We start from the raw sequence: 12,461 nt of genomic DNA, 5'->3' as shown, positions 1-12,461 counted from the left end.
TGCGCTCTCTCCCCTTCTGTCTTCCCTCACACCTCTTGCTGTCTCCCATCAGCCTCTATGTTACCTCTGCTTTCCGTACTCTCTCTTCTCCTCTCTCGATCTCCCCCATTCTCTTGCTTTGTCTCCCAGACGGTCTCACATCCATCTATTCAGAGCTGATGATTGGGAAGGGCGAAGACCCCCATTTGCCGCTTCCTCTATCGTTTACGTTCCTTTTCCCTCATCCCTCCCCTTTCCTGCTTTCCTCTTTCCGCTCTGTTCCACCCTCTCTCTCCTCTCTGTATCCCTCTCCGCTCGCTCATTCTTTCTCTCCGCCTCTCTTCCACCCATTCACCTGCCCTCTCCTTTCTCCCTCTCCTGCCCAATCATCTCCTCCTCTATTTCTCTAACCTTCCACCCCGTCCCGTCCGGTTTCCCTATCTCCATCACTCCTACTTTCCCTTCCCTCCCACCTCACTCCCAACACTCCCCCTTCTCTCGTTTCTTTACCCACTCAGACCACGGCCACACAGTTCCCACTCTGACTGCCGACCCCAAATCTCCTTATTTCCTCCCTCCAACCATTTCTCCCCTCTCTCATTAATCTTATCTCAGTCGACCACCCTCTCGCACATCCTCAACCCACCCACACTTGCTGCATCCCCACCCCCTGCTCTCGGTTCCTCTCTTTGTCGGCTGTTCATCTGCTGCTCGTTGGTGTCGATCTGACTCACTGTCAAAACGGGCTTCCACTGACAACGGTCACTTCCCCTTCCGAGCTCAGAGAGGCAGAGAATCCTCGACAGGATGGACGCCAGAGAGACTTACATGAATGTGATATTCGCAAACCCGTACCCACGGTCTCCTTCTCGAGGTGAGTGGGGCAGAGAGACGGAGGGAGGGAGTTTAAATCTATGTTTGTCCACAAGGGCGTGTGATGGAAGAGTGGGGAAGGAACTTCCCTCTACGTCTGGCCATCTGAGGGGGAGGGGCGCTGCTGTGATGCAACAATGCAGGGGCAGATTTTCTCTGTGTCGGACCCCGGGAGTGTGTGATGGGACGGTGCGGAGTGAGATTCACTCTGTGTCTGACCCCGGGAGTGTGTGATGGGACGGTGCGGAGAGAGATTCACTTTGTGTCTGACCCCGGGAGTGTGTGATGGAATGGTGGGGAGGGAAATTCACTCTGTGTCTGACCCCGGGAGTGAGTAATGGGACGGTGTGGAGTGAGATTCACTCTGTGTCTGACCTCGGGAGTGTGTGATGGGACGGTGGGGATGGAGATTCACTTTGTGTCTGACCCCGGGAGTGTGTGATGGGACGGTGTGGTGGGAGATTCACTCTGTGTCTGACCCCGGGAGTGTGTGATGGGACGGTGTGGAGGGAGATTCACTCTGTGTCTGGCCCCGGGAGTGTGTGATGGGACGGTGTGGAGGGAGATTCACTCTGTGTCTGACCCCGGGAGTTTTGTGATGGGACGGTGTGGAGGGGGATCCACTCTTTGTCTGACCCCGGGAATGTTTGATGGGTCAGTGTGGAAGGAGTTTCTGGCCTAGGACTGTGCGACGGGACGCTGTAGAGGGAAGATCACTGTGTCTGACCTCGGCAGTCAGACCCTGTCTATGGCCCTGGCGCGGTGTGGAGGGAAATTCACTGTGTGTGTGATACTGGGAGTGTGTGTTTTGGACGGTTTTTGCGGGACCCTGAGGCAGCATCTGATACTCACTGTTTTTTCCCAGCTGAAGCTAGTGTATCGTACGTGGAATTTATCGTCAAAACCTTCCCTGAGCCCTTTATCTCGCTTTCCCTTTCACCCACACTATCCTTCTCTTTCGCTGTTCCCTCGCTACGACTCTTTGCCCCTTTCTCATCGACTCTCCCCTCCATCGTCCTCTGTGCGCTTTTTTTCTCATCTCAGCCTCTCATTTCACCTTTCTCCTCATCACTGCCGCTTCTCCCTCTCTCTCTCTTTGAACCTGTCTCCTACCTCCCCCTCCCCTGTCACTGACGCTATCTGTTCCATTTTGCATCTGCTTCGTTCCCCCTGTCTCCTCTCCCTCTCCCAGATTCCCCCTCTCTTCCCTCCCACTCGCTGTCCCTCGCTCTCCACTCTCACTCGCTCGTTCTCCCCTACTCACCTCTCAACCTCCCTATCCCGATCCCCCTCTCTTCCCTCTCTTTTTGACCACTTTCACAATCCTCTCCCTTCTGTCACATTCCCTACTCCCCTATTCCTGCTTTCCCCGCCCCTTTACACACTTTCCCTCTCTATCGCTTCCTGGTTCTCTTCCACACTCTCTCTCCCAATTCGATCACGCATGTGTCAACCAGTCCATCAATCCTTTTACCCTCGCTCCCCTTCTGTCTACCCTCACCCCTCTTGCTGCCTCTCACCCACTCACCCCTTGTGTTACCTCTTCTTTCCGTAATCTCTCTTCCACTCTCTCGCTGTCCCCCATTCACTCATACTGTCTCACATTCTCTCGCTTTGAAGTCGAGCTCCCCATTTGTGTCTCCCTGCATCGTTGACATTCCCTTTCCCTCTCTCTCTCTCCTCCCTATCCCTCGCTCCGCTCCCTCATTCCTTCTCTCTCCCTCTCTTTTACGCATTCACATGCCCCCTCTTTTCTCCCTCTCTCTCCCAATCATCTCCGCCTCTATTCTGTAACCCTGTACCCCGTCCAATCCGGTTCAACCATCTCCATCACTCTTACTTTCCCTCCTCTTTCACCTCAATCCCAATACTCCCTCTTCTCTCATCCCTTTACCCACTCAGTCCACGGCCACACATTTCCCACTCTTACTACCGACCCCCAATCTCCTCACTCTATCCGTCCACCATTTCTCCCCTCTCTCACTATTCCTATCTCAGTCGATCACCCTCTCGCACACCCTCATACCCTCCCCACCCACACTTGCTGCATCCCCACCCCCTGATCCCGCTTCCTCTCTTTGCCAGCTGTTCATCTGCTGCTTGTTGGTGTCGATCTGACTCTCTTGTCAAAACGGGCTTCCTCTGACAACGGTCTCTTCCCCTTCTGAGCTCAGAGACGCAGAGAGGCTTACATGAAGTTCACTGTGTCTGACCACGGCAGTCAGACCCTGTAAATGACCCTTGCGCGGAGGGATCTTCACTGTGTGTGTGATACCGGGAGTGTGTGATGGGACGGTGTGAAGGGAACTTCACTGTGTGTCTGACCCCGGGAGTGTGTGATGGGACGGTGTGAAGGGAGATTCACTGTGTGTCTGATACCGGGAGTGTGTGATGGGACGGTGTGAAGGGAACTTCACCGTGTTTGTGATACCGGGAGTGTGCAATGGGACGGTGTTGAGAGAGCCTCAGGTAGTCTCTGATACTCACTGTTTTTCTTCCATCTGAAACTAATGTATCGTACGTGGAAAATAAAGTATACCCCTCTCTGAGCCCCTTCTCCCGATTTCTCTCTCAACCAAACTATCCTTCCCTTTCCCTCTTACTCCTCTACCTCTCTATTAAACCTTCTCATCCACTCTCCGCCCCCTCGTCCTCCGTCTGCTTTGCTCCTCGTATCACCCTCTCGTTTCCTCTCTCTCCATGTTCTCCCCATCACAGCCCCTTCCCTCTCTCTCCCTCCTTCAACCACCTCCTACCTACCCCTCTCCGCCACTGACGCTCTCTGTTCCATTCTCTCTCTCTCTCTCTCTCTCTCTCTCTCTCTCTCTCTCTCTCTCTCTCTCTCTCTCTCTCTCTCTCTCTCTCTCTCTCTCTCTCTCTCTCTCTCTCTCTCTCTCTCTCTCTCTCTCTCTCTCTCTCTCTCTCTCTCGTTTCCCCTGTCTCCCTCTCACACTTTCCCTCCCTCTTTACCCCTCTCTTTTCTGCCTCTCTCTACACTCTCGTTTTCTCCTTTGCACTCTTCCTCTCTCTATCGCTCCCTTGGTCTCTTCCTCCCTCACTCTGCCACTTCCATCACGCATAATTCAACCACCCCAGCAATCACTTTTACCCTCTCTCCACTTCTGTTTTCCCTCACCCCTCTTGCTGTCTCCCATCCCTCTCTCCCCCTCTGTTAGTCTTCTGTCCGTATTCCCTTTTTCCCTCTCCCGCCACCTCCCCATTCTCTAACACTCTCTCTCACTTTCTCTCGCTTTGTCTTCCAGACGGTCTGACCTGCACCTACTCAGAGCTGATGATTGGGAAAGGTGAACCCCCCAGCGATCATGATGTGGAATCGCCCGTTGCCTCGGGACCCGGCGAGTGGCCAATCACTGTACAGACAGGTCAGTGATCTCGACAATGACGTCATTGTGGAGAAGTGGCGTGTCATGGGCCCAAGTACCCAAGTTTGTAATGCATCCGCCTCGACCGCTTCTCTGTCAGCTCGTTTCATAGACTGACCGCCATCTCGGTAACAAAAGGTTGTCGATCGGCTCTCCAATTAAATCTCTTCCCCATCTCACCTCAGGCCTGTGCGCTTCGGTCCACGATTCCCCAAGTCTCTGGAAAATAGCTGTGCGTATTCACTCTGTCTGTGCCCCTCGTGGCTTTAGAAACCCCTGAAAGGTCACCCCTGTCCTACAAGGTATATTATTGCCTTCAGCGCAACCTCGCTTCGTAACTCAGTCTCTGGAGGCACCGCAAATCTTCCTCTGCACTCTCTCCTGTTCGATTGCATCTTTCCTAGAGCAGGACGATGAAAGCTGAATAACGTACCCCGTGTGCGGCCTTACCGACGTCCTGTACAACATCTTCCTCTGCACTCTCTCCTGTTCGATTGCAAGGATGTTGCCGGGACTTGAGAAACAGACTTACAGAGAAAGGTTGAATAGGTTAGGACTTTATTCACTGGAGCGTAGAAGAATGAGGTTGAATGAGCGTAGAAGAATGAGGTTGATTGAGGGTTTTTCCACTGAGAGTAGGGGAGAAAAAAAAAACAAGAGAACATGAGTTTACGGTAAAGGGGGAAACGGTTAAAGGGAACATCGTGCGGGCTCCTTCATACAGAGAGTGGTGGGAGTGTGGAATGAGCTGCCAGATGAAGTGGCAAATGCGGGCTCACTTTTAACATTTGAGAAAAACTTGGACAGGTACATGGATGAGAGGTGTATGGAGGGTTATGGTCCAGGTGCAGGTCAGTGGTACTAGGCAGAAAAATGTCTCGGCACAGCCATGAAGGGCCGAAAAGCCTGTTTCTGTTCTGTAATGTTCTATGGTTCTCTGGTTCTGGTCCCGGCTTTTCTGGTCTTATGGTCTAATGATTTTCCAGAAAGGTATACCATCTGGAACCTAACAACTACCATCCCGACCTGATCCGTCCACCGCAATTAAAATTAGTCAGACAGAACTCTTTGCTTCCACATGTTCCTCCAGAATAGACAGCCATCTGGGTCTTGCTAATCGCCGTGTTATAGTCTATCTACGCTCCATCTAATCTCCGTGCCTAATTTGACTTACCTGGTCAAATTATCCCGGCAAGTCACCCTGGGTCTCACACCACCTAGAATTCTCCTGCCTCTTCCATTATCCACCCGCTCTATCTTCTCCTCTCCATCCCTCTATCAGTGCTCAGTGTTCCTTCTCTGCCTCTCCCAACCCTCTCTTCCATCTTCTGGAGTTATCTGCCTTCAGGGAACTTGTGAATGGATGCATTTAAATCAGTGTGCGGTATGCCCACCAATCCGAGCAAATCAGTCAGTCAAATCCCCCTGGTCCCCACACCATTATACATAGCGACCTACAAAGTGGAAGCGAGAAATGTCTGATTGAGTTCCCACACACATCAGGTCTACTTCCCCGTTCTGATGAACCGTCCTGGTTTCTCACTCATAATACAGAGATACTGTTCCGCCCGTGACCACAAAAAAGCTGCAGGGCTCTGTGGACACAGCTACTCACAGCTCCGAAACCAGCCTCCCCTCCATGGACTCTGACTGCACTTCCTGCTGCCTCGGGAAAGCAGCCAGCTTCATCAAAAATCTACCTTCACCCACCCCCACCCATCCGTCTTCTGCACCAACCCCATGGGCAGGGAGTTACGAAAGCATGTATCACCAGGACACAGAACAGAGAAATCTATAGCACATTACAGTCCCTTCGGCCCACAATGTTGTGCCGACCATCTAACCGAATACAGAGACGGCCTAGAAATTCCCGAGTCGCCATCTCGTCATATATCCAATGTGTGAGAAAAGAGGGTTTCATACCATAATAGAACGAGGAGCAAAATAGTACAAACAGAATCCTCTGTCTTTTCCCTCTCTGTCTGCATTTCTCTCTCGCTCCCTCTGTCCCTCTGTCTCCTCCCACCACTCTACCCCTCTCTCCTTCGCTCTTTCGCTATCGCTTTCACACTTCTCACTCCCCCTTCACTCTATCCTCTCTCCCTCTTCTCTATCCGTCTCTCCCTCTCCTAATTATTTCCCTTTTCCCTCTTCCCATTCTCTCCATTCCCGCCCATCGCCCCCATCTCCCACCCTCTTTCCCTCTCCATCCACTCATTCCACCCTTTCTCTCCTGCTCGATTTCCCCGTGTTTCTCCTCTGACTTAACTCTCTCGCTGACCTCCTCTCCCTGCCTCTCAGCCCTGTCTGTCAGCCTCACTTAACACTCTCTCGTTACTCTCTTTTCCTCTCACTCTGTTCAAACTTCTTGTTCGCACTCACCGCATTCTCTAACGTTCTCTCCTCCTCCATTTCTCTCTCTGTCTCTCTCATTCTCTCGTAGACTGTCTGAACGCCACCTATTCAGTGGTGATACTTCCGAAAGAGGAACCTCTCATCGATGAGAATGAAGATCCTCCCATTGCCTCGGGACCCGCCGAAATAACAGAGTCTGCACAAGCAGGTCAGAGTTCACAATATTGACGTCATTCTGAATATGTCACGTGCCCGATGCCCACGTATTCAAGTCCTAAAGCATCTGCATCGATCACTTCCTCTGGCAGCTCGTTCCAGCTTGTGTTAAAAAAAAAGTCGTCACTCGGTTACCCTGTTGAAACTCTTTCTGCTATTATCTTAGACCTGTGCGCTTTGGTTCTCGATTCTCGAAGCTTAGAAAAAATTACTCAGCACATTCATCTGTTCTGTTCTCCACGTGGTTTTATACACCACTGTAAGTTCACCCCTGCGATGTAAGGTATATTGTCCCGACCTGCCCAGCCTCTCTCTGCAACTCAGTCGCTCGGGCCCCGGGACACCGCACTCCAAGTGCAGCCTCACCGACGGCTTGTGCAATTGTAGTGTGACCTCTTGCCTCCCCTTCTCAGTAGCCAATCACGAGAGCCGACGCGTTAGACACGTTTTTCGCCGCCCTGTCTACGTGTGACTTAACTTTCAGGAAATTGTGTACCGTACCCCTAGACCCCTATGTTGTGTAACATTTCACGGCGTTGCACCCGTTCTCTGTGAAAATCCGACGCTTTTTTTTCTCTTCTTGAACTACAACAGCTTGCCCTTGTCCGAATTAAATAGCATTTGCGACTGCTCAGCCCACTTCCCCAGCTGACCGATATCCCCCTGAAATGTCTACACTTTTAACAACGCCACCAACGTTAGAGTCGTCTGCAAGCTCACCAGCAGCATCTTGTATAATTTGCTACAAATGGTCGATATAGTTGACGAAGGTCACACCCTCGAACTGCTGGTGAACGCCGCTAGTGACGGGCATCCAGCCTGAGAAGTCTTCTGAAACCCTAAAGCTTTGCCCCACAGCAAAGGCAATTGTATATCCAGATACCCAGCCCTCGCTGCGTCGCACGCCATCTTCTAGAGCGGTTTAAAATCTCAGACCTAGTTAATAAATGGAATTACATAGAATGGTACAGCACATTACAGGCACTTCGGCCCACAATGTTGTGCCGACCCTCAACCCTGCCTCCCATATAACCCCCCCACCTTAAATTCCTCCATATACCTGTCTAGTAGTCTCTTAAACTTCTCTACTGTATCTGCCTCCAGCACTGACTCAGGCAGTTCATTCTGCGCACAAACCACTCTCTGAGTGAAGAACCTTCTTCTAATATCCCCCTTGAACTTCCCTCCCCTTGACTTAAAGCCATGTTATCTTGTACTGAGCAGTTGTGCCCTGGGGAAGAGGCGCTGGCAGTCCACTCCATCTATTCGTCTCAATATCTTGTATACCTCTATCATGTCTCCTCTCATCCTCCTTCTCTCCAAAGAGTAAAGCCCTAGCTCCCTTAATCTCTGATCATAATCCATACTCTGTAAACCAAGCTGTTTACCGGTAAATCTCCTCTGTTCCCTTTCCAGTGCTTCCACATCCTTCCTATAGTGAGACGACCAGAAATGGACACACAGTACTCCAAGTGTGGCCTAACTAGTGTTTTATAGAGCTGCATCATTACATCGCGTCTCTTAAACTATATCCGTCGACCTATGAAAGCTAACACCCCATACGCTTTCTTAACCAGCCTATCTACCTGCGAGGCAACTTTCAGGGATCTGTGGACATGTACCCCCGGTTCTCTCAGCTCCTCCACTCTACTAAGTATCTTGCCATTTACTTTGTACTCTGTCTTGGAGTTAGTCCTTCTAAAGTGTACCACCTCACACTCCTCCGGGTTGAACTCCATCTGGGACTTCTCAACCCACTACTGCATCCTATTAATGTCTCTCTGCCATCTTCTACAACCTTCCACGATATCCACAACACCACCAACCATTGAGTCGTCTGCAAACTTGCCAATTATCCAATCTCCCTATCGTCCTCCTCACTCATGTTCTATCTGCTCCATTATTTCTCCGTCGCTCTCTATCTCCCTGTCTTCCATCGTTCAGAGCGATCTGCAATCTGGGACCTTGTGAACTGACTTATTAAATTCAACGTTCATTACCAATCCGCACAAATCAGTCTGACAAATCTCCCTGTGACCCACACCATTCTACAGAGCAGCCTATAAAGTGGAGACACTAACCTGCCTTACTGAGTTCCCGGCAGATCACGTCTGTCACCCTGCTAACATGAAGCTCCCTGCTTCCTCAATCAAAATACAGAAACTACTCTACCCGCGACCGTAAGAAACTGCAGAGCACTGCGTACATAGCTTAGCACATCTCTGAAACCAGCCTTCCCTCCATGGGTCCTGTCTACACCTCATGCTGACCCGATAAAGCTGTTAACAAAGTGATTAGCTTAGAGCGTGGATGAGTACATGGAGATATGACGTGGTGATCATTACAGAGAGTTGTATGGCTCAGGGAGAGGAACGGTTCCTTTAAGTGCCGGGTTTTAGATGTTTCAGGAAGGACAGGGAGGCAAAAGAGGTGGGTGTGGCAGAGTTGATCGAAGATAGTGTCACAGCTGCAGAGAATGTGGACGCCATGGACGGATTGTCTACGGAATCTCAATGGTTGGAGGTTAGGAACAGGAAGGGGTCAATACAATAACTTTACTTGGTGTTTTTCTTTAATAGTCCGCTCAATAGTAACAGGAATATCAAGGATCAGATACGGAAACAGATCCTGGAAAAGTGTAATAATAACAGAGTTGTCGTGATGGGAGATTATAATTTCCCAAATATAGATAGGCATCTTCCTAGAGCAAGGGGTTTTGATGTGGTCGAGTTTGTTAGGTGTGTTCAGGAAGGTTTATTGACACAATATTTAGATAAGTCTGAAAGAGGAGAGTCGGTACTTGATTTGGCATTGGGTAATTAACCAGTTCAGGCGTTAGATCTCTCAGAAAAAGCGCATTTTGGAGAAAATGAGCATATTTCTATCTCCTTTACATTAGCATTGGAGAGAGAGAGGAACGGATGGAAAAGCTTTTAATTGGAGTCAGGAGAATTATGAGGCAAGCAGGCAGGAAATTGGAAGCTTAGTTGGAAACAGATGTTCTCAGGGAAAAGTATCCGAGAAATGTGGGAAATATTGAGGGGATATTTGTGTAGTGTTCCGTATAGGTACGTTCCAATGAGACAGTGAAGTTACAGTAGGGTGCAGGAACCGTGGTGTTGAAAAGTTGTAATAAATCTAGTGAAGAAGAAAAAAAAAACTTACAGAAGTTTCGGAGAGCTAGGTAATGTTAGAGACCTAGAAGATTGTAAGGCTAATAGGAAGGATCTGCAAAAATAACTCTCTTCTCCTAAACTCTATCCCATGATTCATAAAGGCCAATACACCGTACGCCTTCTTAACCACAGAGTCAATCTGCGCAGCTGCTTTGAGCGTCGTTAGGCCTCGATCCCCAAGATCTCACTGATCCTCCAAACTGCCAGGAGTCTTGCAATAAATACTATATTCTACCATCATATTTGACCTACCAAAATGAACAACTTCTCACTTATCTGGGTTGAACTCCATCTGCCACTTCTCAGCCCAGTTATGCATCACACCAATGCCCCGCTGTAACCTCTGACAGCCCTCAACACTATCCACAACACCTCCAACCTTTGTGTCATTAGAAAAATTACCAAGCCATTCCTCCACTTCCTCGTCCAGGTCATTTATGTAAAAAAAATAAATCACGAAGAGTAAGGGACCTAGGAGAGATCTCTGAGGCTCTCCACTGGTGGCCAACTGCCATTCAGAATATGACACGTCTACAACCACTCTTTGACTTCTGCGAGAAAGCCAGTTCTGGATCCACAAAGGAATGCCACTTTGCATCACTTGCCTCCTTACTTACTCAATAAGCCTTACATAGGTTACCTTATCAAATGTCTTGTTGAAATCCATATACATTACATCCACTGCTCTTCCTTCCTCAATGTGATTAGTCACATCTTCAAAAAATTCAATCAGGCTCGTAAGGCAGGACCTGACCTTGTCAAAGCCATGCTGACTACTACTAGCCACATTATACTTCTCCAAATGCAATCAGGCTCGTAAGGCAGGACCTGACCTTGTCAAAGCCATGCTGACTACTACTAGCCACATTATACCTCTCCAAATGTTCATAAGTCCAGTCTCTCAGGATCTTCTCCATCAACTTGCCAACCACTGAGGTAAGACTCACTGGTCCATAATTTCCTGGCCTATCTCGACCCCCTTTCTTAAATAAAAGAACAACATCCGCAAACCTCCAGTCCTCGGCATCATCGCTAGTGGGTCAGAAACCTCCTCCCTATCCTCCCACAGTAGCATGGGGTATATCTCATCCGATCCCGGCGATGTATCCAACTTGATGCTTTCCAAAAGCTCCAGCACATCATTTTTTCTTAATACCTATATGTTCAAGCTTTTCAGTCCGCTGCAAGTCATCACTACAATCACCAAGATCTTTTTTCCATAGTGAGTACTGAAGTAAAGTATTGATTAAGTACCTCTGCTATTTCCTCCGGTTCCAGGCACCCTTTCGCACAATCAGATTTGATAGTCCTACTCTTTCAGGTCTTATCCTCACGCACTTCACATACTTGTAGAATGTTTCCCTTAGTCCTGCCCGGAAAGGCCTTGTTATGGCCCATTCTGGCTCCACTAATTTCCATCTTAAACTCCTTCCCATTAGCCTTATAAGTTTCTAGTTCTCTAACATTTACCTCGCTCTCTGAAGCTTTTGTAAGCTTTTCATTTCTTCTTGACTAGATTCATTACAGGCTTTGTACACCACGGTTCCTGTCCCCTACCCTACCCTACAGGAACTTCAGCTCGTCGTACCAGGCGCGGATGTGGCCGTCCTGGAGGCTGGGTATCTCCCGGACTTCCCACATCTAACACGCAGTATAGAATACCGGCCTTACAGACATACTTCCTGTTCTATTCCTACAGGTAGCTTACCTCGTCTCGATCCGATATCGCTGGAGCCAGAATGTACCAAATCCCTGCCACCCTGTCTCAGATCACTCCTTTGACAACCGCTCCTTTTTGGTGACCGCTCCGTTAGGCAGTGTCTCCCTTTTGTGGCTGAACATTCCCTGCTATCCAACTCACGATTGGTGTTCCGGTTACAGCCACTGACAGGCCACGTACAATGGTCTAAAATTCTCGAAGCCCCCTTTATAAATAACCACTGCAGACCTACGAGAATTCCCATTTCATAAAGCTCTGTTGACGCCGCCGACAGGCAAAGTACATTCTCTGCCGGTCTCTCCTCCTTTTATTTCTCTCTGTCTCTCTCATTCTCTCTCAGACGGTCTGAACTCCTCCTACTCAGTGCTGAACCTTCCGAAAGACGAATATCTCGTGGAAGAGTATGAAGATCCTCCCATTTCCTCGGGACACGCCGCTATGTCAGTGACTGCACAGGCAGGTCAGTGTTCACAATAATGCCGTCACGCTGAAGGGGTCACGTGCTTTACGCATACGTGTTCAAGTTCTAATGCATCTGCTTCGACCACTTCCTCTGGCAGCTTTTTCCACAGACGGACCACCGTCTGGGTAAAAACAAAGTTGTCACTCTTGTCCCCACTTACTGCTGTCACCGTATCCCAGAGTGCTTTGGTCCACGATTGTCCAAGCCTGGAGAAAGATTACGCTGTGCGTTCACCTTGTCTGAGCCCATGTGGTTTTACACAACTCCCTCACGTCATCTCTGCACTCCAAAGTATA

General features: G+C 49.5%; 1 protein-coding gene across 1 annotated transcript in view; it reads left to right on the top strand.

Annotated features, from left to right (window-relative positions):
- The first annotated feature begins 786 nt into the window (after positions 1-786).
- LOC140720743 (uncharacterized) overlaps positions 787-12,461 on the top strand; it is a 31,536-nt gene continuing 19,861 nt past the window's right edge. The window contains exons 1-3 of the mRNA XM_073035572.1: positions 787-853; positions 4,116-4,235; positions 12,043-12,162. Coding sequence (XP_072891673.1) covers positions 787-853; positions 4,116-4,235; positions 12,043-12,162 — 307 coding nt within the window. The remainder of the gene's footprint in view (positions 854-4,115; positions 4,236-12,042; positions 12,163-12,461) is intronic.

Source organism: Hemitrygon akajei, unplaced genomic scaffold, assembly GCF_048418815.1.
Source record: "Hemitrygon akajei unplaced genomic scaffold, sHemAka1.3 Scf000046, whole genome shotgun sequence".
NCBI classification, from domain to species: Eukaryota; Metazoa; Chordata; class Chondrichthyes; order Myliobatiformes; family Dasyatidae; genus Hemitrygon; species Hemitrygon akajei.
The sequence above is the reverse complement of the archived record's forward strand: the minus strand, read 5'-3'. Positions and strand labels throughout refer to the sequence as shown.